Source organism: Lynx rufus, unplaced genomic scaffold (genome assembly GCF_022079265.1).
Source record: "Lynx rufus isolate CCGP_SWC_20201006 ecotype Redwood Valley unplaced genomic scaffold, mLynRuf1.p SCAF_2, whole genome shotgun sequence".
NCBI lineage: Eukaryota > Metazoa > Chordata > Mammalia > Carnivora > Felidae > Lynx > Lynx rufus.
The window spans coordinates 188,583,338-188,606,958 of NW_025814834.1; the positions used below are offsets into that span (position 1 = coordinate 188,583,338).

At 51.0% G+C, this 23,621-nt stretch overlaps 3 protein-coding genes across 8 annotated transcripts in view; 2 read left to right on the top strand and 1 right to left on the bottom strand.

The window, feature by feature from the left end:
• SZT2 (SZT2 subunit of KICSTOR complex) overlaps nucleotides 1-1,105 on the bottom strand; it is a 51,280-nt gene extending 50,175 nt beyond the window's left edge. The window contains exon 1 of the mRNA XM_047083215.1: nucleotides 1,025-1,105. Coding sequence (XP_046939171.1) covers nucleotides 1,025-1,051 — 27 coding nt within the window. The 5' untranslated portion in view covers nucleotides 1,052-1,105. The remainder of the gene's footprint in view (nucleotides 1-1,024) is intronic.
• Nucleotides 1,106-2,150: 1,045 nt separating this feature from the next.
• MED8 (mediator complex subunit 8) lies at nucleotides 2,151-6,281 on the top strand. The gene is made up of 6 exons (XM_047082828.1): nucleotides 2,151-2,721; nucleotides 3,406-3,550; nucleotides 4,077-4,217; nucleotides 4,413-4,494; nucleotides 4,850-5,098; nucleotides 5,886-6,281. The coding sequence occupies exons 1-6, from the start codon at nucleotides 2,555-2,557 to the stop codon at nucleotides 5,948-5,950; spliced, it is 849 nt and encodes a 282-aa protein (XP_046938784.1). The 5' UTR covers nucleotides 2,151-2,554; the 3' UTR covers nucleotides 5,951-6,281.
• Nucleotides 6,282-7,330: 1,049 nt separating this feature from the next.
• ELOVL1 (ELOVL fatty acid elongase 1) lies at nucleotides 7,331-23,511 on the top strand. Of its 6 annotated transcripts, XM_047082823.1 has the most exons (10): nucleotides 7,331-9,674; nucleotides 15,941-16,075; nucleotides 16,250-16,306; nucleotides 21,311-21,370; nucleotides 21,552-21,742; nucleotides 21,917-21,997; nucleotides 22,142-22,198; nucleotides 22,287-22,392; nucleotides 22,482-22,618; nucleotides 22,776-23,511. In XM_047082823.1, exons 2-10 carry the CDS (start codon nucleotides 16,066-16,068, stop codon nucleotides 22,995-22,997), a joined length of 921 nt encoding a protein of 306 aa, XP_046938779.1. In that variant the 5' UTR covers nucleotides 7,331-9,674; nucleotides 15,941-16,065; the 3' UTR covers nucleotides 22,998-23,511. The 6 variants fall into 6 exon arrangements, with proteins under 6 accessions (XP_046938779.1, XP_046938780.1, XP_046938783.1 ...); XM_047082824.1 differs by lacking the exon at nucleotides 15,941-16,075; XM_047082827.1 differs by lacking the exons at nucleotides 7,331-9,674; nucleotides 15,941-16,075; nucleotides 16,250-16,306 and adding exons at nucleotides 16,765-18,783; nucleotides 20,024-20,087.
• The last annotated feature ends 110 nt before the right edge of the window (nucleotides 23,512-23,621 follow it).

Here is a 23,621-nt window from a genome sequence, read left to right on the forward strand (position 1 = left end):
TCTGTGTTTCAATTTCCACAACTGAAAGATGGGAGATGATAAAAGTGTCTAGGACAAGAGGATTAATTGATATTGGCAAAGCATCTAGAATGGTGCCTGGCATGCAGGACTCATTCAATAAATGACTTCTATTTATGTCATTCTACACATCCTTGACCCTTCCCACCTACTCATATATTCTCTTACATCACTGGGCACCTGTTCTAGTGTTCCGTTTTTTCCAAAGCTGAGAGATTTTATGCTCAGATCTTCTAACTTCAACTCTGCTACTCCCCAGCTGAGGAGCACTTGGGTAAGGTACTTAACCTCCCTCACTTTTCAATTCCTTTATCTGTAAATGAGAGCGGATACTGCCACATTCTTCGCCTAAGTTTTAATAACGTAATGTATGTATGAGTTCCTCGCGTGGTCCTTGGCACCCAATCAATGCCTCCTGTGCATTTTCTGGTTTAACACGTCAAGTCCTCACAACACACCATAAGACAGGTATTTTATGGAGAAAGAAACAGGATCCTGGAAATCGAGACTTGCTCAAAGTTGCACAGACAACTAAATGGCAGTGCCAATGCTGGACGAGGTTTCATTCCGAGTCAAATGTTTTTTCGCGAAACCAAAGCTGCTCCCCAAATGCACGAGCGCCAGAACTAAATTAATTCATGCTGTCTACGGCATTCCGATGTTTGGAGAAATGCATAAACCATCGATGTCTACTGCCGTGCTGCCCACGGAAACTGCAGCAGAAAATCAAACTACAGATTTTGTTAATAGCATTATTAAGATCAAAGAATACGAAAGCCCCAGAGTCAGCGACGTGTCTGAAATTTCAGTAACCAAAACAAAGCGACGGGTTTCTGCTCCAGCCCCCCGACAAAACTGCGGGCCGAGGGAAGGAGGTTCAATGGTCGGGCCTACGGGGCAGGGCCTCCCCCACACGGGAAGGAGGCCACCGCCGTGCCAGGCCGCCGGATCCTCCTCCTCGGAGCTCGGGGCCCAGTGCCCAGCGTTGCACCCGCCCGCCCCTCACCTCCGGCTCCGGGCGCTCCGAGGCCATCACACAGCCCTCCCGCGCCGGCCCGGGCCAGAGAAGATGCTCCACTCGTGACCCCTGACCCGGCTACAAGCGTCCCGCAGGAACCGGAAGTGAGTGGGAGGACCGAGTTCTGAGTTTCCTGATTGGGGGACGAAGACCTCTCAGCGAGGCTCTCGGACTAGGAAACCGGAAGGGGAAGTCGTTGCCGCCTACACTGACGCCGCAATGCAGGTGAGAGCGGGGTTGGGACTGTTGACCGCTAGCTGGTTTCGGGTAGCGGGGTCGATAGTGGGCTGGCCGAGGGGAGGGTGAGGAGTTAGGGCTGAGAGGAGGGGTTAGAGCCCGCAGCTGACGAGTAGGGACCCCGGGACGGGAGGCGCGACCGACTGGAGAGGTGGGGGTGGGGCCCGGACTGCCGAGTCGTGTGGAAAGAGGCCCCGCTGACTTGCTGGGGTGCGCGAAAGGGTCAGGCTGTAAACTGGCAAAGTTGAAATGCGATCCAAGGAAGATGGCTCAAGAAGGAAGTTTGTTGGCTCAGGCCCCGGCCTAGGTCGTTGGATGGACTCTGTTGGATGCAGACGTAACAGGGGATCTGGAATTGGAGAGCAGCCCAAGAGGTGAAGGAATTGTTGGGCGGGGGGCAGTGGCCAAAAGCTAAGCTAATTATAATCTGAGGCTGTGGGTGGAACCCAGGATCCAGGCCCCTGTCTTGCACGTTGGCGAGTTTGCAAGACAATTTTGCATCTTTCTTCCCAGCCTGAGCCGGTTAGTTATTAAGGATGGAGAAATGAAGTAAAACTGAAGACCCCAGATGGGAGGAAAACGCTTTGCGAATACCCTAGCATTTAAAATTGTTTCTCTGGTGCTCAGGAGCGTATGCATTTTGTTTTGTTTTGTTTTGTTTTGTTTTGTTTTGTTTTTCACTTGCCACTTACTTTCTTGCACCTGGTCCGCTGTCAGTAAATGTTTTTCAGTTGACTGAGCTTGTGAAAGAGATACAGAAATACTGGCATTGAGAAAAAAATGGGTGCCGATTAATTCAGCAAGAAGAAGCTTGAAAACATCAAATGCTGAGGGCAAATGAAGAGTGGGAGGTGGGGGGGGTGGTGGTGGTACAAGCCTGGTATTCAGGGAAACCTTCATGTGTAGGTAGGTTTCCCAGGGATTGTGTCTTTGGCAAGACTGCCACGCTCACAAGGCAGGTTCTAGTACAGGAGAAGTTGGAGTACACGTGCTGCAGGGGTTCACAAAAGATTATAAAGCCCAGGCATTAGGTCTGGTGAAAATGTCTCAGTGAGAGAGTATAGAGTGTATCTAACACGGAGAAAAGCCAGACGTGAATTAGGAGACGATGAGAGAAAGGAGGAATTGAGGTCAGGCGAATGGATTGAAAGGTCTGAGGGTTGATGCTGTCTGTAACCCAAATACCAAAGATAGAAAACCTGGCTCTCCTGTGCCAGTGAGATCCTGTGTTTCTCGACTGGTGTTGCACACTGTCACCCTGGCTCTTCAGCCTTCCTCTGTATGTGTCATACACCTATCTGGGTAACCCACCTGTTCCTGTTGGTGCAGAGGGAGGAGAAGCAGCTTGAGGCATCATTAGATGCACTGCTGAGTCAAGTGGCTGATCTGAAGAACTCACTGGGGAGTTTCATTTACAAGTTGGAGAACGAGTATGACCGGCTGACCTGGTAAGGGTTGCCAGGGTAAGCCAAGGAGGGCTCCATGGGTGGGGGGCTAGGCCTCCTGGTGGACCGGGTATCTCCAGTGATATCACAGTTTATCACTTTGCAGACATCTTTTGGTTTGGTAAGAGCTGGGTTTCCCAACATTTAACAAGTGAAATTTGGCTTAGGGCCTCTGTGGCAAGGAAGTAGAGAAATGCCTAGTTTCCCAACCCAAGGTCTTTCTAGCTTTTGATTCTCACCCTTTGACATCTCTGGGAGGAGGTACTCCCTCAGTAATCCACCCACTATAGTAAGAATGCAGTGTTCATCCTGGGTCTCTTACCACAGTTGCTGCTGAGTCTTTTCAGGTCCAACCTACTATGGAAGTGTGGATCCTATTTTCAGGCCGGAAAGGAGAATTTTACCCAGTTTCTGAGTTTTTAGTGATAAGTATAGCCATGGTTCTTATTTTGCCACTGGATCTCACCCCATTCAAGTAACAAACTGCCTTATTTCTCCATCTCTGCTAGAAACTGAAAGTATGTCCCTCTTTCCTAACCCCACAATCCCCGGGAGCCAGTTTGGTACCTGCGCAGTCCAGCTGTAGTGCAATGAGTCTTTTTGGGGTGAGCCTGGGTGTTCCTAGTCTGAAGGACCCCTTCAAGGCTACTTGACTGAGACATTCTGACGCTTCCTTATCACCACCAGGCCCTCTGTTCTGGACAGCTTTGCCTTGCTCTCTGGACAGTTGAATACTTTGAACAAGGTCTTGAAACACGAAAAGACACCACTGTTCCGTAACCAGGTTATCATCCCTCTGGTGTTGTCCCCAGACCGAGATGAGGATCTCATGGTAAGAGGAGGAGAAGGGTACAGTGTGGGAAATTAAATTCTTAGATGAGAACTTAGAGCATAATTGTTGCTGGGTTACTTTAGAAGTTCTGAATGAGGAGTAGTTTGTGGCAATAGAAAGCAAAGGCTGCATTTTGGAGGCCTTGCTTTTTGTCCCTAGAGAGTTGAGGAGCCACTCCCCAATAGTACCAAATAACCCTGAGGCTTATGTCCCCAAGGCAAAGATCTTTCTTCTCCAAGACCTATCTTGAGCAAGAGGTATGTTCTGTTGTGATTTTGTCTATTTCAATCTTTTATTAAAATGTAGCAAAGGGAAACTTGCCCCTGGGTCTGGTAGAAACCTGTGTGAGGAGACAGAAATGAAGCATGGAGTAAGCGGACTAGTGTCCTAGGAAGCTAGGTATTGGAAGTGTCAGGTGAAGTCTTCCCTGAAAATGTACTATTTGCCTATGGAAGGAACTATATATCGGGCCAGATCAACTCTTCGTGAATTGCATAGGAGGATCAGTAAAATCTGTGTGTTACAGCGGCAGACTGAAGGACGAGTGCCTGTTTTCAGCCATGAGGTGGTCCCTGACCATCTGAGAACCAAGCCTGATCCTGAGGTTGAAGAGCAAGAGAAGCAACTAACAACAGATGCTGCCCGCATTGGTGCTGATGTGGCTCAGGTTGGACTGAGTCCCTGCCCTGCTGCCCCCTAGCGCCCCGAACCCCATCGTGAGAAGCTAGGATTTACCGTGTGCGCCTGGTAGGGATGCATGGTTTACCCATAAATTGCCCCTGGAGGAGCACAAGGAAGAAACTTCACCGTCATCATTTCTGGTCAATGGCCTGATCTCTGCACAAATGTATGTTTGTTACAGAAGCAGATCCAGAGCTTGAATAAAATGTGCTCAAACCTCCTGGAGAAAATCAGCAAAGAGGAGCGGGAATCAGAGAGTGGAGGTATGGAGGGACTGGTGGCAAAATGGAGAAGGAAAAGGAGGATAGATCACTGGGATAGGAATGGTGGTTTGGGTAGTGGCGAGGTGAGGACGTAAGAATGAAGTGCTTAGGAAAGGGTATGCTATGTTCTGTTAGCTTTTTGTAGTTAGGGCTTGCCTTAGAGCAGGTGGAGGGTGTGGGTAAATGAGAAGGGAGAGCTCCGAGATAGTTGTGGGGGTCTTTTGGCTCTTCCTCGGGGCTGCCATTGAGTGTGGACGCTGCTCAGGCCCTGGTGCCCATATTGGTCTTCCTGCTGCTACGTTCAGTCCAGGGTCAGAGGCGAACCTCAGGCTCCTTGCTTAACCTTTTTCTTCAGGTCTTCGGCCGAACAAGCAGACCTTTAACCCTGCAGACACCAATGCCTTAGTAGCAGCTGTGGCCTTTGGGAAGGGGCTGTCTAACTGGAGACCTTCAGGCAGCAGTGGTCCTGGCCAGCCAGGCCAGCCGGGAGCCGGCACAATCCTTGCAGGAGCCTCAGGATTACAGCAAGTGCAGATGGCAGGAGCTCCAAGCCAGCAGCAGCCAATGCTCAGTGGGGTGCAGATGGCCCAAGCAGGTCAAACAGGTAAGGTGGGCAGGGGATGACCTTGAGCAGGGAAGTAGGGATAAGCTGGATGGAATGGGCCCCCGCCATCTCAGAGCTGGAGATTTTCTCCTTTTCTTTTTGAACTGTGACCCAGAAAACACTTTTCAGGAGTAAAAATCTCATTTGCGACTCTGTAGCAGGCACCAGAGAAAAGAAGAACTTGGAGCAGCAGAGACTGCACCTCCCATCCCCATTATAGAGTTCGGTCTCAGATACCTTTCTGTCCCATTTACTCTGGGTATCATGTGTGCCGTCAGGGTCGTTTCTTAAAGAAAGCAATGGTCAGACATCAGTGGAGACCATCTGGTAGGTGCACTGAGGATTGACAAATAGGCAACACGTACTCTTCTCTGTGTCTTGTCTTTCTGCTACCAGTTAATAGTTGCGAGAACAGGGTGGGGGAATTCAGACGTGAGTAGCTAGAAGAGGCATTTTCTTTCAAAGCTGTCTAAGAAAAGGAACAATTACAATTAGAGAGAACATACTCGTCCACCTGTGACATTAAATGGGGTCTAGCTGTTTTGTCTGGGAGTAGCTGAGCAGGAGACTGCTGGGGTGTGCTCTGACCCCTTCCCTAGGAGCCCCTCCCTCCCAGACACCTTCAGGGAGAGGGCTGGTCAAGAACCACACCTCTGATCGTTGCTACCTGGGGCTGCAGAGGTTCTGAGATGAGAGTGGTGGCAGAAGGGAACTTGAGAGACCACCTGTCTGATTTATCATGAAAATCTTACTGTGCTTCAGGTATCTTTCTTTGTGTTCCTTTTAGGAAAAATGCCAAGTGGAATAAAAACCAACATCAAGTCAGCTTCAATGCATCCCTACCAGCGGTGAGTGTGGCTGGCAATCCCCACTCCCAGGTGCTCTTTGCAGAGGTGGGCAGTGAAATCGCCTTTTGCCCAAAGCTGAACTAGATGTGTACAATAAAAAGAACGTGAGCTTTCAGCACCAGACAGATCCCAGCTTCACCACTGACTGACTGTGTGACCTTGGGCAAGTGACCTAATTTTTCTGAACCCATTTTCTTGTTTATAAATGGTGATACCTACCTCATAGGGTTGTTGTGAGGATTAAAATGAGAAAATGAATGTAAAACACTTAGTACAGTGTGTGAAATAATGGGTATTCAATAAATGATAGGTTTTTTTTATTTTTTTTTTATGTTGAGAGAGAGAAAGACAAAAGAGCGAGCAGGGGAGGGGCAAAGAGAGAGAGAATCCCAAGCAGGCTCCGCACTGTTAGCATGGAGCCCAACGCGGGGCTCAAACCCACAAACTGTGAGATCATGACCTGAGCCAAAACCGAGAGTCGGATGCGTAACTGACGGAGCCACCGAGGTGCCCCAATAGCTTCTACAGCCACATCTCCCCACTGCCCTCCTCAATCCTCGATCCAGAACTTAGGGTGATGTGATAGTGCTTCGTGTCAGTGGTGAGGTGCTAGACACAAGGTCATGGACTGCTCTGTTCTGTTTGAAAGCCTGTGCTGATTTTGTGCTCCCGGAAACTGTCACAACCTTTATGTGTCCTTAGAGGCACACTGGCTCTGTAGGCTTCCCTGCTCAGCTTCCATCCTGGCCGTCTCTCCAACCTGCAGGCAACAAGTCTTCTGAACTGGGTCTGACGGTCCAGCTGCAGCTCTGGTGAAGCTTGGGCCTGCTCTCCTCCTCTCCTCTAAGAAGCCAGTTCAGCTGTTCCCTGGGAGCTAGTTACAAAGTCCCCTGTCCTTTACCCCACTCCGTACACATGAAAGATTTTCTTACTTTGGGGGGGGGGGAATTACACTTCACACCATGGTTCATCAGGGGTTAGTTATCCTCATCATAGTACCTAATTCCTGGACTCCAGCCAGGATGGCTTTCCTCCAGTCCACTGAAACTGTGATCAAACCTGAGCCAGACTGCTGGTGGGTGGGAACAGCCACCAGTACCTTCGCCTGCTTTTATAACGCTGAAGAGCAGAGTGAGTCAGGTCTGTAGCCTAAGGGGGCTCCTTTGCAGGCAGGGGCAGGTGTTGAGTCAGCAGAACACCAAAGGGTTTCTCTGAATAAAATTATTAAAATTTTCTTTTTTAATGTTCTTCATATTTGAGAGACAGAATGTGAGCAGGGGAGGGGCAGAGAGAGAGGGAGACACAGAATTCAAAGCAGGCTCCAGGCTCTGAGCTGTCAGCACAGAGCCCAATGCAGGGCTCGAACCCACGAACTGAGATCATGACCTGAGCTGAAGTCGGCCACTTAACCAACTAAGCAACCCAGGTGCCCCTGAATAAAGTTATTTAAGTTGATGGCCATTGTGTCAGTGTTAGCCAATAGCGATTTTTAAGAGAGCTATAGCGAGGTCAGAGACTGTATGTCCGAGACTTTCAAAGTTGATGCAAGGCAATTCTAATTTGTTCTCTCTCAAACGTTTCCTTAGCTCAGATTATCTTTGATCTAAAAGTCCCAAGAGGTTTGAGGAGAGCCTGTTCATACCTTCCAGCTGCCTTTTTTCTGTTCTCTTCTGTCGCACACCAGTACTCTGGCATTTGTTTGGTGCCGGGCAGAGTTCTGCCAGGCTGTGGCAGCAAAGTACTGGAAAAGTGGTCCCTGATGTCACATCCATTCCTGTACCATCAAGACAAGAAATGGTACCCATAAAGCGCACTAATCGTAGCACACAATAGCTCTGGGAGTCCTGTTACCAGCTCTAAGGCAATGCCGGACCTTTCCTCCATTTCAACAGTACTGCCTTATTGCTCTGTCAGCCCGCTCGGGTGTTCCTGATCTTACCTTTTCCCTTCCTGCTGGAAGTCTCAGAGCTAACTATCATGTTGAGTGGAGTTCAAGTTGTACTTCTCCACAAGCCCTGGATCATCTTTTGGTGACTGCTGTCCTTAATTCCACCAGAAGATTCCCTCCTGTTGAGAGGTACCAACCCAAAGTTTCTTTGTTGTCCCAGGTAATCCCACCTTCATTTTCAACATTTGAAATGGGTTCTTTGTCCTCCCAGAGTGGAAATATCCTCCTGCCCCAACGGGAACACATGCAGGACCTCACCTACATCTGGTGACCTGAAGCACACATTCTTTACTCCTAAGGCACTCACATCTCTATATTCTGTACTCTGGAAGCACATGTTCTCATTTGCAACTCCCTCCCACTCCCAGATCCTCTGGAGTACACACACCTACGTAGCATCGCCAGCTTCAGGATTCGGACAGCCCAGTAAGCGCCTCAGTGGATGGTATCTCCCTCCGCTCACACACTCATTCCCTCAGGAGGGGATATATATGGAATTCCCTTTGAAGAAGAGGACAGGACCTGCTTACTTGTTCAGATGTAGGATTCGTAAAAGATGGCTCTCTTGCTCCACTTTGATGGTGTTCCTGTTTCTGGCTGCTCTGTTTTGCCTGGGGACTGTTTTCTCCTACTCTTGGGGCCCCTGGAGAACGAGATTAGGTCATTGTACCCCAGGTTTATGCCTAGGATGGAGAAAGAAGCAACTGTGAAACCATGAGATCTTACTGCAGCACAGAGTTCACCCTGCTTAAGGCAGAAGCTTACTTAATCCACGCTGACATGACAACCATTGTCTAGGACTGCTTCCTCTCCAGGTTTGCCCTGTGGCTGGCATTCTGTCATTGTGGATCCTCCTGTTTACTCATTGCTCCAGTCACCCTATTCTCTTTCTCTTACGATGTCTATTGCTGCCCTACCTAGCCAACTTTACCTGACCTTGTACCTTCTTGTGAAACAGCTCCTTCCAGCTCTGTAAGAGATTCTGGCTTTAGGACTGAACTGGAAGGGCTGTATTACATACCTCCTGTGCCGCTGTCAGGCACGAAGCTGAACTCTGCAGGAATGCCCTAGTGCAAGGCTGGGCCCTTTTCCCACTCCATTCTCACCTCCCCCAGGCAGCTGGGAACAACCTCTCCCTTTGTCTGAGCTTCTTGTACAGAATAATCCCCCTTAGGGACAATGTATTCTCTGTGCCCTGTGGACACAGGAGCCGTGTGAGCTGATCCCAGCACCGGGCAGGACGGAGGCTGAATCCTTCCAAACGCCCACCCTGGGTCAAATCCTGATTACTATCCAGAGAAATGATTAAGGGATGTACATTTTCTTCCATCTGTTCCAAATTTGGGAGGATAGCCTATTGAAGTTTAACAATGGGCCAGAGACTGCGGTCCCTTTTCGGATCACTCCTGAGAGTTCATCATGCCAACCCATGGAGGCTTGATGTCGCTCTGGCTTGATGGCCTCAAACACAGGGGGAACACTCGGAAAGAATTTGCCGCTCTTCACGTGGGGCTTTCTAGTTGAAACAGAAGGTACCCTCTCCAGCCCATCTGATGGGGGCCATGGCGCCCATCCCTTCAATGTGTGTATGTGTCCCACAGGACATTCTTTTTCTCTGCCTCTCTTTTCCCCTTTAACTTCTCTCTCTCTTGTTCTTGAACTCCTGTGAGTCACTGAGGCAGAGCTGGATCTCTATAATGGTCTCTACATGAGTTCACAAGCTCTCAAGTGCCACCTACCATTTGGACATGGCAGCTTCCCCAAGTGCATTATGGACAAGGTACCTGACTTCCCTGCGTCTCCGTTTTCTCACCTGGCTGATCCCAGATATCCTTCCTAGCTTTAAAGTCTCTGGCCATGATTCCCAAGCCTACCTGTCCTGTCCCCATGCATTTTGATTGTTTTCCACATTGCCTGACTATGTTATATAAGATAAACTGAAATTTTCCTAGCTCAGCCCCTGAATCCTTCAACCCCCTACAAACTATTCCTGAAGCTCCCTCTCCATCACCTGCAAGTTAACATTACCAACCTCCCTCTAGACCACTTCCCTCAATTGTTTTCTAGCTTGCACTGGTTCTCTAGTGAAAATTCATCAAAGAGGTGGTAAGTTACCCCAGAGACACATGGATGTATGTCAGAATTTACCTTCCCACTGTCCAGCATCCCTCTCTATCCCCTGGGCAAAATCTGTGTACCAGAGAGACTCTTCCAGTGAAAGCAGTGACTGACATTTTCCATGGGATCATAGCCTGTTCTACTGAATCAGAACCTGATCAGAGTCTGGGCTGCTCCCCTCCCTGCCTGCCCTCTGCCGCTCTACCACCTTACCTTGTTCTCACCTGAATCTCCTGTCTGAGGTCTTCTCTTGCCCACACCCCTGCACGTGCGCTACCTGTGTTTTTTGTTTGTTTGTTTTTTACTACTTTCTTTGGGCTGCTCCCATTTTCATGGCCCCCATTAGTGTCCTGTGTCTTTTCCATGTTACTCCTTGACCTCACCTGTCTACTCACTGACTCACAGCCAGGCTCTTGATATACAGGGCTCCAATCACTGCCTCTTCCTCCACCCCTCCCATTCCTTCTACCACTCCTCTGGAACTCCTCTTCAGACATCACTGTTGACCTCATGGCTAAATCCAGAATTATTTTCAATGCTCATCTTACGTCATCTCCATGGTGTTTGACAGTGCTGACCATTACCTTTTCATCTTTCTCCCCACTTGGCGCCTACCTCACTAACCATTCCTTCTCTGCAGCTTTTGGCCTTCTGTCCTTCTGCCTGCTGTCTCTGTGACCACTACGTTTTCTGTATGTAACTCAAATTAAGTTTTATTTTCAGCTCAGAGCTCTCTGCCCCAGGATCCATAGGTACCTCAGATACCACACGTTTAAGTCCAGCCATCCTTCCCTCTGAACCTGTTTTGTTTTGGGTTTTTTTTCATTTCCTGGGTGTGACCTAAGTCAAGTCTGTGGAAGCCATCCTAAACCTTTCATTCTCTGTGTTGTCCCTGGTCCCCCCGTGACCCAGTCAGTTACCAAATTCTGTCCATTCTGGCTCCCCAATATCTGTTCATCCCGCCCTGCAACTTAGGCCTCTTTCCCCAAAAGAGTTTTTCAGACTCCCTGTCTCCCACTCCAACGCATATGCCTGGTTGCGTTGGCTCCCGGGTAAACTGTGGATCGGATCACATTGCTCCCTTTGATGAAAATTCTTTTTTTTTAATTTTTTTTAAATGTTTATTTATTTTTGAGAGAGACAGAGACAGAATGCGAGTGGGTTAGGAGCAGAGATAGAGGGAGACACAGAATCTGAAAGCAGGCTCCAGGCTCTGAGCTGTCAGCACCAGAGCCTGACGTGGGGCTCGAACTCACGAGTTGTGAGATCATGACCTAAGCTGAAGTTGGACACTCAACCGACTGAGCCACCCAGGCGCCCCTGATGAAAATTCTTTTGATAGTTCCCTCCTTGTGTTTCTTAAGCTGGAGTCCACATAGCTGGCAGGTTGGTGGGGCAGTGTGGCCAAGGCACAAAGTACCAGGATCAAATCATCCTGGTACACTCCTTTTCCTAGGAGTAATTTAAACAGACAACACAAAACTATCATGTATGCATTATGAAGAGAAAATATACTTCAAGGAAGTCCTACTCTGAAGGGATTCAGAGTAAGCTACCAGATTTCCTAGGATTCTTTCTTTCTTTCTTTCTGTCATTACATTTACTTCATTGGAAAGGTTTGAAAAAGCAGCTCACATTTCCTGGAAAGGCAAGTAAGATTCTATGTGATCTAGCCCCCTGACTGCTTCTCCTGACTTATTTTCCATATTGTCCTGCCATCCACCCTATTTCCAAGCCGTACAAACTGCTGGAGATTTCCTGAAAGTGACAAACTCTTTCTGGCCTCCATTCCTTTATTCCCACTGATCCCTCTGCAAGTAACACTTTGCCCCCATCATTCTGTCTGATGAATACCCAATCATCTTTCAAAACTCAGCCAGTGAGCCATTCCTCTGTGAAGCTTCCTGACAACCCACTGTGTGCACAACTCAGCACCACGCCAACTAAGTAAGGTCAGTTACCTTCTCTTTTATGCTCTTTATTGTCCCCCAAGTTCAAGCAGACTGAACTGTCAGCGTTTGAATTCCAGTTCTTCTACCTGATAGCTAGCTGTGTGAGCTTTGGCATGAAATGTATGTGTCTGGCACACTATAGCATCTGACCCATCATAAACGCTATAAATGGTAGCCGCTGCTATTATCAGTGGTATGATGATTTGGTTGACTTTGGAGAGAGAGTATAATGTAGCATTTTGGTTAAAAGAGCAGGTTCAGGGGGGCCTCGGTGGCTCAGTTGGTTGTGTCTCACTCTTGATTTTGGCTCAGGTCATGATCTCGTTCATGGGATTGGGCCTGTGTCAGACTCGTGCACCAATGGCATGGAAGTGGCTCGGGATTCTCTCTCCCCCTCTGTCTGCCCCTCCCCTACTTGCACTCTCTTTCTCAAAATAGATAAATAAACATTAAAAAAAAAAAAAAAGAACAGGTTTAGACTGCCTGGATTCTAATCCTAGCTGTGCCACTTACTAGCTGTTTGAATTTGGACAAGTTAATTTACCTCTCTCTGCCTCAACTTCCTTATTCCTGGGGATGATAATATTAGTGGCTATATTGTAGAGTTGCTGTGAAGTTTAAATAGATGAATACGTACAAAGTGCTCAGAACGGTGCCTGACAATAGAAGCTCAATAAATATCCACTATCCTCAGGGTAGTGTCTAGAACTCTAATGTCCAGAATTGCTGCTTGAACCAGTGATTCATGAGTCCCTTTGGTGAGGACATAACTTCTCCCTCCTCTGCACCTTGTCTGTGCTCACACCATGCCTGCCATCAGGAGCTCCGCCTCCTGAGAGATCCTCTGTGCACATCTGATCTCCCACCATGTCTCAGCTCGTGCAGAGCAGTCCCTGGAACATTTTTACATTGGTTTACCTGGTGTGATAAGTCATTTTTGAATTTACTTTAGTGAATTTTCTTTCTCCCCCTTATTTGACACCTATACTCTCCCATTGTATACTTTGATTTTGATTTGAGACCAAATGACAAGCTCCCTCACCTGAAATGTTCTGTGTCCTCCCTTCTAAACTGAATCTCTTCCCTGTCCAAACCAGCTGAAGACTCAGTCCACAGTCTGCCTACATTCTGACCCTACCGGGGGCCCTACTTCTCTCCTAGATGTCTCTGTGCAGGTGTGATGAGTTCCCTCGTCATCTGTCCACGCTTAACTAGGTCTGTGCTCAGGTCTTCCTGGGCTGCTGTTGTCTTCCCCCCGCCCTCCCCCCCCCTTCCCCCCCCCCCCCCCCCCCCCGGGGAATCGCAGTCCTGAGCTCCTGCTTGCTTCTCTTCACACTCCCACCAGATCCACAGGCCTTGTTTTGTCACGGCAACTCCACTGTTCTTGCCGATACGCTGGAAGTGCTTCAGCCGGGCCTTGACCTGGGAGTCAGGTGCTGTCTCATACCTCCACAGCTTGCACATGCCCTACCCTCTCCTTGGACTGTCTGCCCTCTCTTTTTCCTGCTCCAGGACCCCTTGTTCATGTAGTGAATAACTCATCCTTCCAGTGTCCCCTCCTCCTGTCGTCTACCACCTCCTGACCTGGACACATGTGTTGTGTGACCTTAGGCAAGTTACTTCACTTCCAAGAACCTCAGTTTCCACCTCTGTAAGATGGGATTATAGCACAGACCTCAAAAGCGTACCTGCAACTGAACATATTGAAAATTAAAGTTAAAACTTTAAGTAGCTCTTGCTTTTCTACAGGGTAAGGTCCAAACTTCTTAAAAGGGCATAAAAGGCCATTTGGGTATAGAGTCAGCATTCAAATGCAAACTCCTATTCTCTTCCCTTACTCTCTCCTGAGGAATTTCATTTTTATTGCATCATGGCCTGTTAGACTGCTTTGGTTACAGCACATTAAAATTAAACTAGCCTAACCAAAAACAAAGGAAGGGGGTCCCAATTGTGTTTGGGTTATGTGGATGGGAAGTTGAAAGGTGACTGGCTGTAGGTGGGCTCAAGGGTCCGATGTCCAATGGATGTCCGATGTCCGAGGCTCTCTGTCTCTGTGTTTTTCCACTTGACAACAGTAGGGGCTCATCTCACCCAGGAACTCTGATTATTCTTGCTGGGATTCTGTGCCATGAGGAGTTTGGATTGGGGGAAGTGGGAAGAACCACGATTCCCAGGCCAATGGAGTAGGGCAGGGATTCCCTAAAGGAAATGAAAACAAGGGGGTGGGGGAAGTGTCTGAGCTCCCACAGTCCACTTTGTGTGATTTCAGAGAATCTTTGGATGTTTTTTTTCTTTTTTTGCCTCGAGCCCCACCTGTTCTTCTAAACTTACAGAACTGTATTTAAGATTGTGCAGTGTGCAACCCTCCCTCACAATCCACGTGTCCCCAAAGGCATTCAATTCCTCCACCCTGCTCCACCTGAGTTATCCCACACAACCATCTTACTGTCAATTCTGGGTCTCTCTCTGCTCTGTCTTCTCTCCCTGCTCACTCACCTTACTTTATTTATTTATTTATTTTTTTATTTAAAAAAAAATTTTTTTTAACCTTTATTTATTTTTGGGACAGAGAGAGACAGAGCATGAATGGGGGGGGGGGCAGAGAGAGAGGGAGACACAGAATCGGAAGCAGGCTCCAGGCTCTGAGCCATCAGCCCAGAGCCCTACGCGGGGCTCGAACTCACGGACCGCGAGATCGTGACCTGAGCTGAAGTCGGACGCTTAACGGTCGTGACCTGAGCTGAAGTCGGACGCTTAACCGACTGAGCCACCCAGGCGCCCCGACCCTCAGCTCCTATTGTCTTTAACCCACGACTCCCTGTGTCTCCATGCTCTGTCCCCCCTCCACTGCTCCACCTGCTCGCCCCCCCCCCCCCCCCCCCCCCCCCCCCCCCGCCACACACACGCGTGCACGCACAGGCACGCCTTTTCCCATTTGTTCCTCATTGTTGTTCCTGCTTCTTTGACCCCGCTTCCTTTGCATTTTTCTTTTGGAACATGTAAAGCCTCAGATAATCAAGGGAACTGAGTTGTTAGCATCCACACGGAGGGTGGTTTCAGATTGAACCCTTGCAGAAAGTACATCAGTGGTTTATCTTCTGGGGAATGAGGATGGAGAAGGGCCCCTGAGAGAGCAGTGAGTGAGGAGTGAGGTCGGGTGGGACCCTGGGGGAAGTCACCTTACTTCCAATTAGGAAGGCCGCATGAAGGAGGGGGAGTTGTTAGACAGCTCTACTGGGCATTCTTCCCCCCACACCCCTTCCTCACCACCTGGCCTTCATCCTTATCAAGACTGAGTTCCCGGACCCCTTCAGTTTCTCCAGTTCATCAGCCTGCCCCTCATGCTGGTAACCTTCCACCCAGCTTCTCTGCAGGCCCCAAACAGCCTCCTTCTCTCCCAGTCCCCTGAGAGTCCCCTGACGTGGCCATCTGTGAGGTGTTCCCTTTAGCCAAAGGCTAATCCCTCCATGTGGATGCTGGATCTTTCTCCATATAGCACGTAAACGTGCTCAAGCCGCTTCCCATTAAAAACAGCCATTAGAAGGTGAGAGCCAGACGTTGATATTTTAAAAGCTCCCCAGGTGATAGACAGTGTGCAGCCAGGGCTGAATAACACAAATCCAAACTTCTTACCCTGGCATACAGGGCTTTTTATAAACCAATTCCTGCCCATACCTCTATGTCCTCTGAGCTTGAGCCACATCAGACTATTAGAGCTCCCCAAACCCACCACATCTCCTGCTTCTATGCCTTCACATACTTGCTTCCCTCTGCCGGCAATGCATTTCCTTGCTTTAGAACGTGTCCTTTAAGGCTCAGCTTTGGTGCCATTTCTGTGAAGCCTTCAAGAACTCACCCCCACCCTGGGGTGAGGTGCCCCTCCTCGTGCTCTCGTAACTCTCTGGGTTTATCTCTGTGGGAACACTCACCACATGCCACTATAATTGGTTACTCAGACATCTGTCTTCTCCTCTAGACCGCGAATATTTTGCAGGAAACCCAGGGCCACGCAGATGCCATTTGGTAGGACTTGGGGCTAGATGATCTCTCTCAGATATTGGAAGATGCTTTCTCCTAGGACCGGGACAGGAACTGTGCGAAATGAGCCTTGGTGCGTGTTCATTCACTTAATCTGTCAACATTGACTGGGGGCTTGCTGTGGACATGTACCACGGGTGAATAAATGATAGTTGTAGTCTCTACAAGTGTCTCTACTATGTTTGACCTCTGGGACTGTTACATCATCCCTGATAATCTGCTTTGTTTGTTTCTAATTCGCCTCTAGACGGACGCCGAATCCAAAGCCCCTCCAGTAGTGCTCTCAGAATGGTGTGTGCACACGGTACGCATGTAGGAAATACTGGTTACACAAATGCTCATGAATATGCATACGATATTGACATATTGGTTATTAATATTGGCGTATTCATTTTTAATGCTTTTGTTATTTTATTTTTGAGAGAGTGTGAGCAGGGGAGGTGCAGAGAGAGAGAGGGGGACAGAGGATCTGAAGCAGGCTCCATGCTGACAGCAGAGAGCCCAATGTGGGGCTCAAACTCACAAACCGTGAGATCATGACCTGAGCCAAAGTCTGACACTTAACTGACTAAGCTACGCAGGCTCCCCTCCTCCTCCTCCTCCTCCTCCTCCTTCCTCTTCTTCTTCTTTTCTCCTTCTAAGTTTATTTATTTATTTTGAGAGAGAGGGAGAGCACAAGCAGGTGAGGGATAAGGAGAAGGAGAGACAGAATCCCAAGCATGAGCCTGACACGGGGCTCAAACTTATGAACCGTGAGATAATAACCTGAGCCAGGATCAAGAGTTGGACGCTTAACAACCTGAGCCAGTCAGGTGCCCCTATATTGGTGTATTCTTGATGTGCTAGTTGCTCCCCACCCTATCTATGAACCAGTGAGAACAGAAACAGTGCTAAGCGCTTAACGTGACCTCACTCCTTTAATCTTCGCCATAGCAAGGTAGGCACTGTGGCTCCCATTTCATAGAGGTTCGGCAACTCGCAGAAGGTTACGCATGTACTCCCTGGAAGGTTTAAACTTGGGCCTGTGGAGTCAGGTGTGACCCCAAAGCCACTAGAATATACCTGGAACACATTAGGCTTTCAACGAGAGGTGGAGTGATTTACTACCTTGGGAGAGCTGTTTATACCTTGTATTGAGCCAGGGGCCAGGCCTGGAGCAGTGGGCGTGTGTGACAGATGTTGGCATCCTTGGGGAAGGTAAAGCACAGGATATGCACAGGACACAGGTAGAGTGGGAGACGGGGCCAGATCAGGGAGGCCTTAATGTAACAACACTAAGAAATTTGAGCCTTTTGAGTCCTTCTGCTATTTCCTTTCCAGGGCAGTTACTAATGGGCTGGATCATAGCTATTCTTTGGCTCTGACCTCTTACCTCTAAGACTAAACTTTCGCACAGATACGTTCCACCATTTACGCACTACTGTTTCTTCCAAACCATTGTTTCTTCTGAATTCCCTTTCTGTCCACATTTACACCATCCAATCTGACAAGTAGTTATTGGGTCACTATATGCAAAGGACTGCTCCAGGAGCTGCCAGAGATATAGGTTTCATTTTGCTAAAACTTAGCCCTTATCCCAGTTCAGTCTAGTAGGTTAGTGTGTGGAGCTAGGAGGGGAGAGTGCAGGAAGGCGGATGGACAGCTAAGTATATATAGAGAGTGCACCTGTCTTGGGACATCTCCAGTGTCTGCCTCTCCTATCCCATCAGTTTCCAAACCTTCTTACATCAGGCTGTTTTCTCTCACCTGGGCTGCCTCAATAGCCTCATCACCCTGGCTGCCAGAGTGAAATGACTCAGCTAGAGGCAAACCCAAACCCCATGCAGGGACAGCATCTGCCTGGTTCATTGATGTGTCCCCGGTATTTACCACAGTCTCACACACGGTAGGTGTGAGATAAATATCAATAAATATCTGATAATACAAGCCTCATTGCAGCCTCCTCAGAAAGCTTCGCTGTTTCTCCTCTACTTCCAGAATAGAACCAAAGTGCCCTGGTTGGCCTTCAGGCCCTACGGCATTTCAGCCACAGCTGGCTTCACTTCCTTTCGCCCCCCCCCCCCCCCCTTTTTCACTACCCTCAAGGCCAGTTTAGCTAGTGATTCACTGTTCCCACCTCGGGGCATTTGTATTCTCCCATAGCCAAATCCTCCTAGCAGTCCCTAATGCTAGGGTTCATCCAAGTTTATGGGCTCCCAGGGAAGGCTTCCTTACACAGCTGCTCCCTCTGGCTGAGACCTCCCTGCCACCGCAGGTCAGCCCATAGAACACACACTGCCTCGGTCCAACCCTCCCATCACCCTCTGGAGTGAAAGCTCAGGGGGAGAGGTCTGCTTAGTCCTGGAACTTTCCTCAGGGTCCTAAGCTGGGTGGGCCTGCCACAAACAGAGGATGTGTTGGTCACGTGGGTGGACAGTCACCAGAGGGCCCAGAATAAGACTGAGGGTCGGGAAGAAGCAAGGTGCACCTCTGGCGGGCCAGGGCCGGCCCAGGGCGACCTGATGGAGGCGAGCGGCAAGATGCCGAGGGAAGGGGTGGGGAGTCCGGGCTGGGCGTGCTTCCTGCCCCGGAATCTGGCGGCCCGCCCCTGCGCCCGCCCCTCGGGCCGAGCCCAGTCGGGGCCAATCAGCAGGCGCCCCCCGCCCGGCCCGCCCTGTCCCCCTCTGGTGACAGAAAGTCGGCCCAGCAGATGAGGAAGTGGCAGGCAGGCTGGCCCTGGGGACTTCTCTCTGGCCCTGCTCCTTCCAAGCCCTCCACTCCTGCCCGCCTGGCCCCCCACTGGTGAGTCTGGACCTTCCACGGGCGGGCTGCCCACGTGCCCGGGCACCCTGCCTAGCTGGCCCTGCCCTGCCCTGCCCTGCCCAGCCTGTGGGCGAGGCTGTTCCCGGACCGTGGGTGGGAGGTCCCAGCTCTCTGGGGCCGGCCCTGGCCGGCAGGCTCCCTCCGATCCCGACTCCCATTTGCTCAAACCTAGGCCTTCTTCCACCACCTCTGGGTCTCGTCCCTCTGTGCCTCTTACCCTCCCTCTCCTTGGCTCCCTGCTCCTCTCTTCTCCCTTCCCCTCCCCCTTCCTTTGCCTGTCTCCTTTTCCCTTCCATCCATCTTAAAGGAAGGAAGCACCCAACCGAGTTCCCCTACCGGAGACACACCCAGTGCTTCTCAAGCTTGGGGAGAGGTCCTCTCCGGAGCCTAGAGCCACTCCTGACCTTCAGGGCGCATGAGTGTTTGTGGGAGGTGAACTTGAGTGGTGGCTGAGAGAGAGCGGGAGAGATAACCAGCTGGCAAACTCACATGGGTCAGGGAGGAACTGTGTGTCTGAGTGCAGGCCTATGCCAGGTAGGCCCTACCACAGGAGAGGCAGCGGACCAACAAAATCTGGTTGTGAATGAATGAATGACGAAGGTCATCCATGAAAAGAGACCTGTATGTATGACCCAAGGCAGGTGTGTGTCTGCGTGCGGTGTGGGTGGTTTTATGTTCATTCACCTCAAAGTGGAGTGTCCGAGTTTATGTCTGTGACCACATTTATCTGTGACTCACATACGTGTGAGTAAACCCGTAAACCTGCGTGTGGGCCGTTTGCACATGGTGATGCAGGACCAACGAAGAGTGTTCTGGGTGTGTTGCCAGCGTGAATGGAGTGAGGAGCAGGTCTGAGTATCAGGAACTGCATGTCGAAGTCCGTGGAGGCTTGTTTGGGTGGTGTGTCAGAGGAGGGTGGTTGTCACCAGCAGGAGGTGTGAGGGCTCCGTGTGTACATATGTGCGCTGAGGGGGGGGCGGGCGGTGGTCAGTCTGTCGATGGTGGTGGTGGGGAGAGCCATGCTAGAGGCGCTCTGTGCATACAGGAGGACTTGGGGCCTGACGGTGGTGGGGGCAGCTGGGGGTCGTCACGGAGGCTGGGGGAGCATCTGTGAGATGTGTGCCCCGTGAGTGTGGGAGGGGCACGGGTGCAGCCTCAGTGGATGTGTCAGAAGGTGTATTTTTCACTTGTTGTATTTTTCACGTTGTTGTCTGGACAGAGGGAACCTGGCAGACTGGCGGGCAGGCAGCTCGCAGAGCATCTGCTGCCCTGGCCGTTTTAGGGTAAGGCTCGTCCCTCAGGGACCGCCCCGGCATCCCAGGCTCTCCTGGGGACCGGCCGGAGCTTTTGTGTCCCAGGGCGCCCTCCCCCGACATTCCTTCAGGCTCTGAGGGGGAGAGGGCCTAGCTCATTAGGACCCTCCCTAAAGGAGGGGAAGATTCCTGAGACCTCCCCCACTCACCCACCTCCTCACATGCCACTGGCTTCCCTGCCCCTCCCAGGGAGAGAAGGGTGATTGCACCCATTCTGAAGCAGGACAAACTGAGACTTTCTGGCTAGTTTAGGAGAAGATGCTGGGTGTGGGTTTTCAGCAGTTCTCTTGGGGCCAAGGTGAGCCCTGGGCTGGTCCCGTGAGGTTTCTGACTCAAAACTAAGCTAGAGCTTTAGGTCATCTGGCTGTCCAGGGTGGGTGGGTGGGTGGGTGGCGAGCCCCATGCTTTACTTGGCTTTCTCAATCCTGGTGGGTCCTGCTCCTCCGGGCCCTGACCTGTGGCCTGGCCCCACCCTCCACCTCATGCGCAGTGCAGCGGGGGCGGGCGGAGGGCGGGCCTCTGCCAGATCTAGTCAGACAGGTGGAGCCGGGGCTGGAGTCTCAAAGGCTCCTGAGTCTCAAAGGCTCCGGAGTGGAAGGGCTGGAAGGGGTGCCGGAGAGGAGGAGAGCCAGGAGTTGCGAGAGACGCTGGAGGTGAGAGCCCGGGAGGGCAGAGGAGAGGAGGAAGGGGCAGGAGGGAACCGGCGTCCCGAGAGACCAGCATCCCGAAGGTGGACCGGAGCGGTTGAAGGGGAGGATCCCTGGGGAGAAGACAGAACCAGAGCTGGAGAGGTGGGAGACTGGTGGGGAAGGGAGAAGCGGTCATTCCGGAGAGGAAAGGTAAGACTCTCCGGAAAGAGACCGGACTTGGAGAGTTCCCCTGCAGAGAAAGAGGGGAGGAGAGGTCTGGGGGTGAGAATCTCTGGAGGAGCAGAGAGTGAGGGGAGGCGAGTGAGGTGTGGAGCAGAGGGCGGGATCTGTCCTTCCCAGCAGGCAGGCGGGATGTGCGGGGAAGCGGTGCCCTGGCCAGACGGCTTCCTACCCCCAATCTCCAGCAATTCCTTCCTGTCAGTCTTCTGTCCTTTATGCAGGGAGGTTCCGGGAGTTGTCTCATCTGGTCTGCTTCCTGTCTGTGGGTCAAGGGTGGGATGGGGGCACGGTCAGCCCTGACACCCACCCTCCATACCTCCCCAGAATCCTTAGCCAGGATGGAGGCAGTTGTGAACTTGTACCAGGAGATGATGAAGTATGCAGGTAAGATGCCGTCTACCCTTCTTTTCTCCTGTCCTGGGATCCCTGGATCTAGGGCTGTCTCCTAATGGAGAGTCCCTGTGAACCCGTTGACCCTTTGTGACCTGGCCCCATGTCTGTACACCTGGTGGGCACCCTTTGGGACCCCGTGACCCTTTCTGACTCCTTGACCCTTATTCTACAGATCCTCGGGTCCAGGGCTACCCTCTGATGGGGTCCCCCCTGCTAATGACCTCCATCCTCCTGACCTACGTGTACTTCGTTCTCTCACTTGGGCCTCGCATCATGGCCAATCGGAAGCCCTTCCAGCTCCGGGGCTTCATGATTGTCTACAACTTCTCCCTGGTGGCGCTCTCCCTCTACATTGTCTATGAGGTGGGCCCCTGGCATGTCTAGGTTTTAATTCCTGCTGGCAGGATAAGGGGCAGGCCTTGTGGCCAGAGCATAGCATCTCCTTTCCAGAGAGGCTGAAATCCATTTCTTCAGCTAGATAGCAAGAGGGATTGGGCAGGGTGGAACTCTGGTGGTCTAATCCACACCCCTTCCTAGTTCTTGATGTCTGGCTGGCTGAGTACCTACACCTGGCGCTGCGATCCTGTGGACTATTCCAACAGCCCGGAGGCACTAAGGGTAAGTAGGGACAGGCGTAGTGTGGGGTGGGTAGGTTATAAGCAACCTGGGGATAGGAGTTTGGGTGTGACTTGGGCTCCTGGCCCAATTTAGGGAAGTTTTCGGAGTAGCATGGGTGTCCTAAGGCTGCCTGACTTCTTGCAGATGGTTCGAGTGGCCTGGCTCTTCCTCTTCTCCAAGTTCATCGAACTGATGGACACGGTGAGTGGTTATAGGAGAGGTGAGAACCTGTAGGGAGAAAGGAGAGGCCCTGGCTCAGAAACCCCTTTCCTTTCCGCACTCTTCTCAGGTGATCTTTATCCTCCGGAAAAAAGACGGACAGGTGACCTTTCTCCATGTCTTCCACCACTCAGTGCTTCCTTGGAGCTGGTGGTGGGGGGTAAAAATTGCCCCAGGTGAGTGGTGAAGGCCACCGGGGGAAGAGGGGCAGGCATTGAGGACCAGCAGCTCAATGCTTCTGACCTTGTTCATTGTCCCCTCACAGGAGGAATGGGCTCTTTCCACGCCATGATCAACTCCTCTGTGCATGTCGTCATGTACCTGTACTATGGGTTGTCTGCCCTTGGCCCTGTGGCTCAGCCTTACCTGTGGTGGAAAAAGCACATGACAGCCATCCAGCTGGTGAGGGGCCTGGCCCATAACTGTCCCAACCTTCTGGTCTGGATCCTACCTTTATCCAACCTGCCTTACCTTTGACCCCATCCCTCCACACTCCACATTCAGTCTTTCTCTGCCACCTCTCACTGTTCCCTCTGACCCTTGCCTTCCTCCATTCTAGATCCAGTTCGTCCTGGTCTCCCTGCACATCTCCCAATACTACTTCATGCCTAGCTGTAACTACCAGTATCCAGTCATCATCCACCTCATCTGGATGTACGGTACCATCTTCTTCGTGCTGTTCTCCAACTTCTGGTATCACTCCTACACCAAAGGCAAACGGCTCCCCCGTGTACTTCAGCAAAATGGAGCTCCAGGTACTGCCAAAGTCAAGGCCAACTGAGAAACATGGCCTACCTAGGCGCCCACCTAAGTGCCTCAGGACTGTGCCTTGGGCAGCATCTGACATTTTTCTTCCCACCTATACCCGTGACCAGGGCTTGTGTGGTCAGGACTGAGCAGGGGACAGGTCCTCCCCTCCCCACAGCTGGTACACAGGGACCACAGCTTCCGTTCCTCACCCACTTCTCCTGGCCAGCTCCAAGGATGTGGCCTCATTGCCCTCTGCCACTCTGGAGCTGGGGGCTTGAAAGGGCTGGATACTTATTTCCCCCTCCCTGCCTTAAACTTGGGAGAGGAGCACTCAGGACTGGCCCTCAACCAGGGTCTTGTGGCCTTTTTCCTCACACTGAAGAGGTCAGCAATAATCTGTCACTGTGGACCCAGGATCCCTCCTCTACCCATGCTGAAGCAGAAGCTTCTTGGCCAAAGGTCAGGGTGGGTGGGGGGCCTGGGAATACAGCCTGTGGAGGCTGCTCCCTCGCTTATGTCTCCATTAAAAGTGACAGAGAAAACCACCGAGGCTGTGTGTGTACATGTGTGAATGAAAGAGGTGCTAGCCTTATTATCTGCAAACAGGAGGGATGGTTCTGGCTCTCTGATGACAGACAGCAGAGAGGAGGCTCTG

Excerpts from the sequence above, each read along its gene's own strand:
- ELOVL1 (XM_047082822.1), top strand. The coding sequence starts at position 21,202 with ATGCAGGGAGGTTCCGGGAGTTGTCTCATCTGGTCTGCTTCCTGTCTG. Across the intron at positions 21,371-21,551 it reads GGAGATGATGAAGTATGCAG|ATCCTCGGGTCCAGGGCTAC; the intron begins GTAAGATGCCGT and ends CTTATTCTACAG. Across the intron at positions 22,619-22,775 it reads ACATGACAGCCATCCAGCTG|ATCCAGTTCGTCCTGGTCTC; the intron begins GTGAGGGGCCTG and ends CCTCCATTCTAG.
- MED8 (XM_047082828.1), top strand. The coding sequence starts at position 2,555 with ATGTGTCATACACCTATCTGGGTAACCCACCTGTTCCTGTTGGTGCAG. Across the intron at positions 4,495-4,849 it reads GCGGGAATCAGAGAGTGGAG|GTCTTCGGCCGAACAAGCAG; the intron begins GTATGGAGGGAC and ends CTTTTTCTTCAG. Across the intron at positions 5,099-5,885 it reads GGCCCAAGCAGGTCAAACAG|GAAAAATGCCAAGTGGAATA; the intron begins GTAAGGTGGGCA and ends TGTTCCTTTTAG.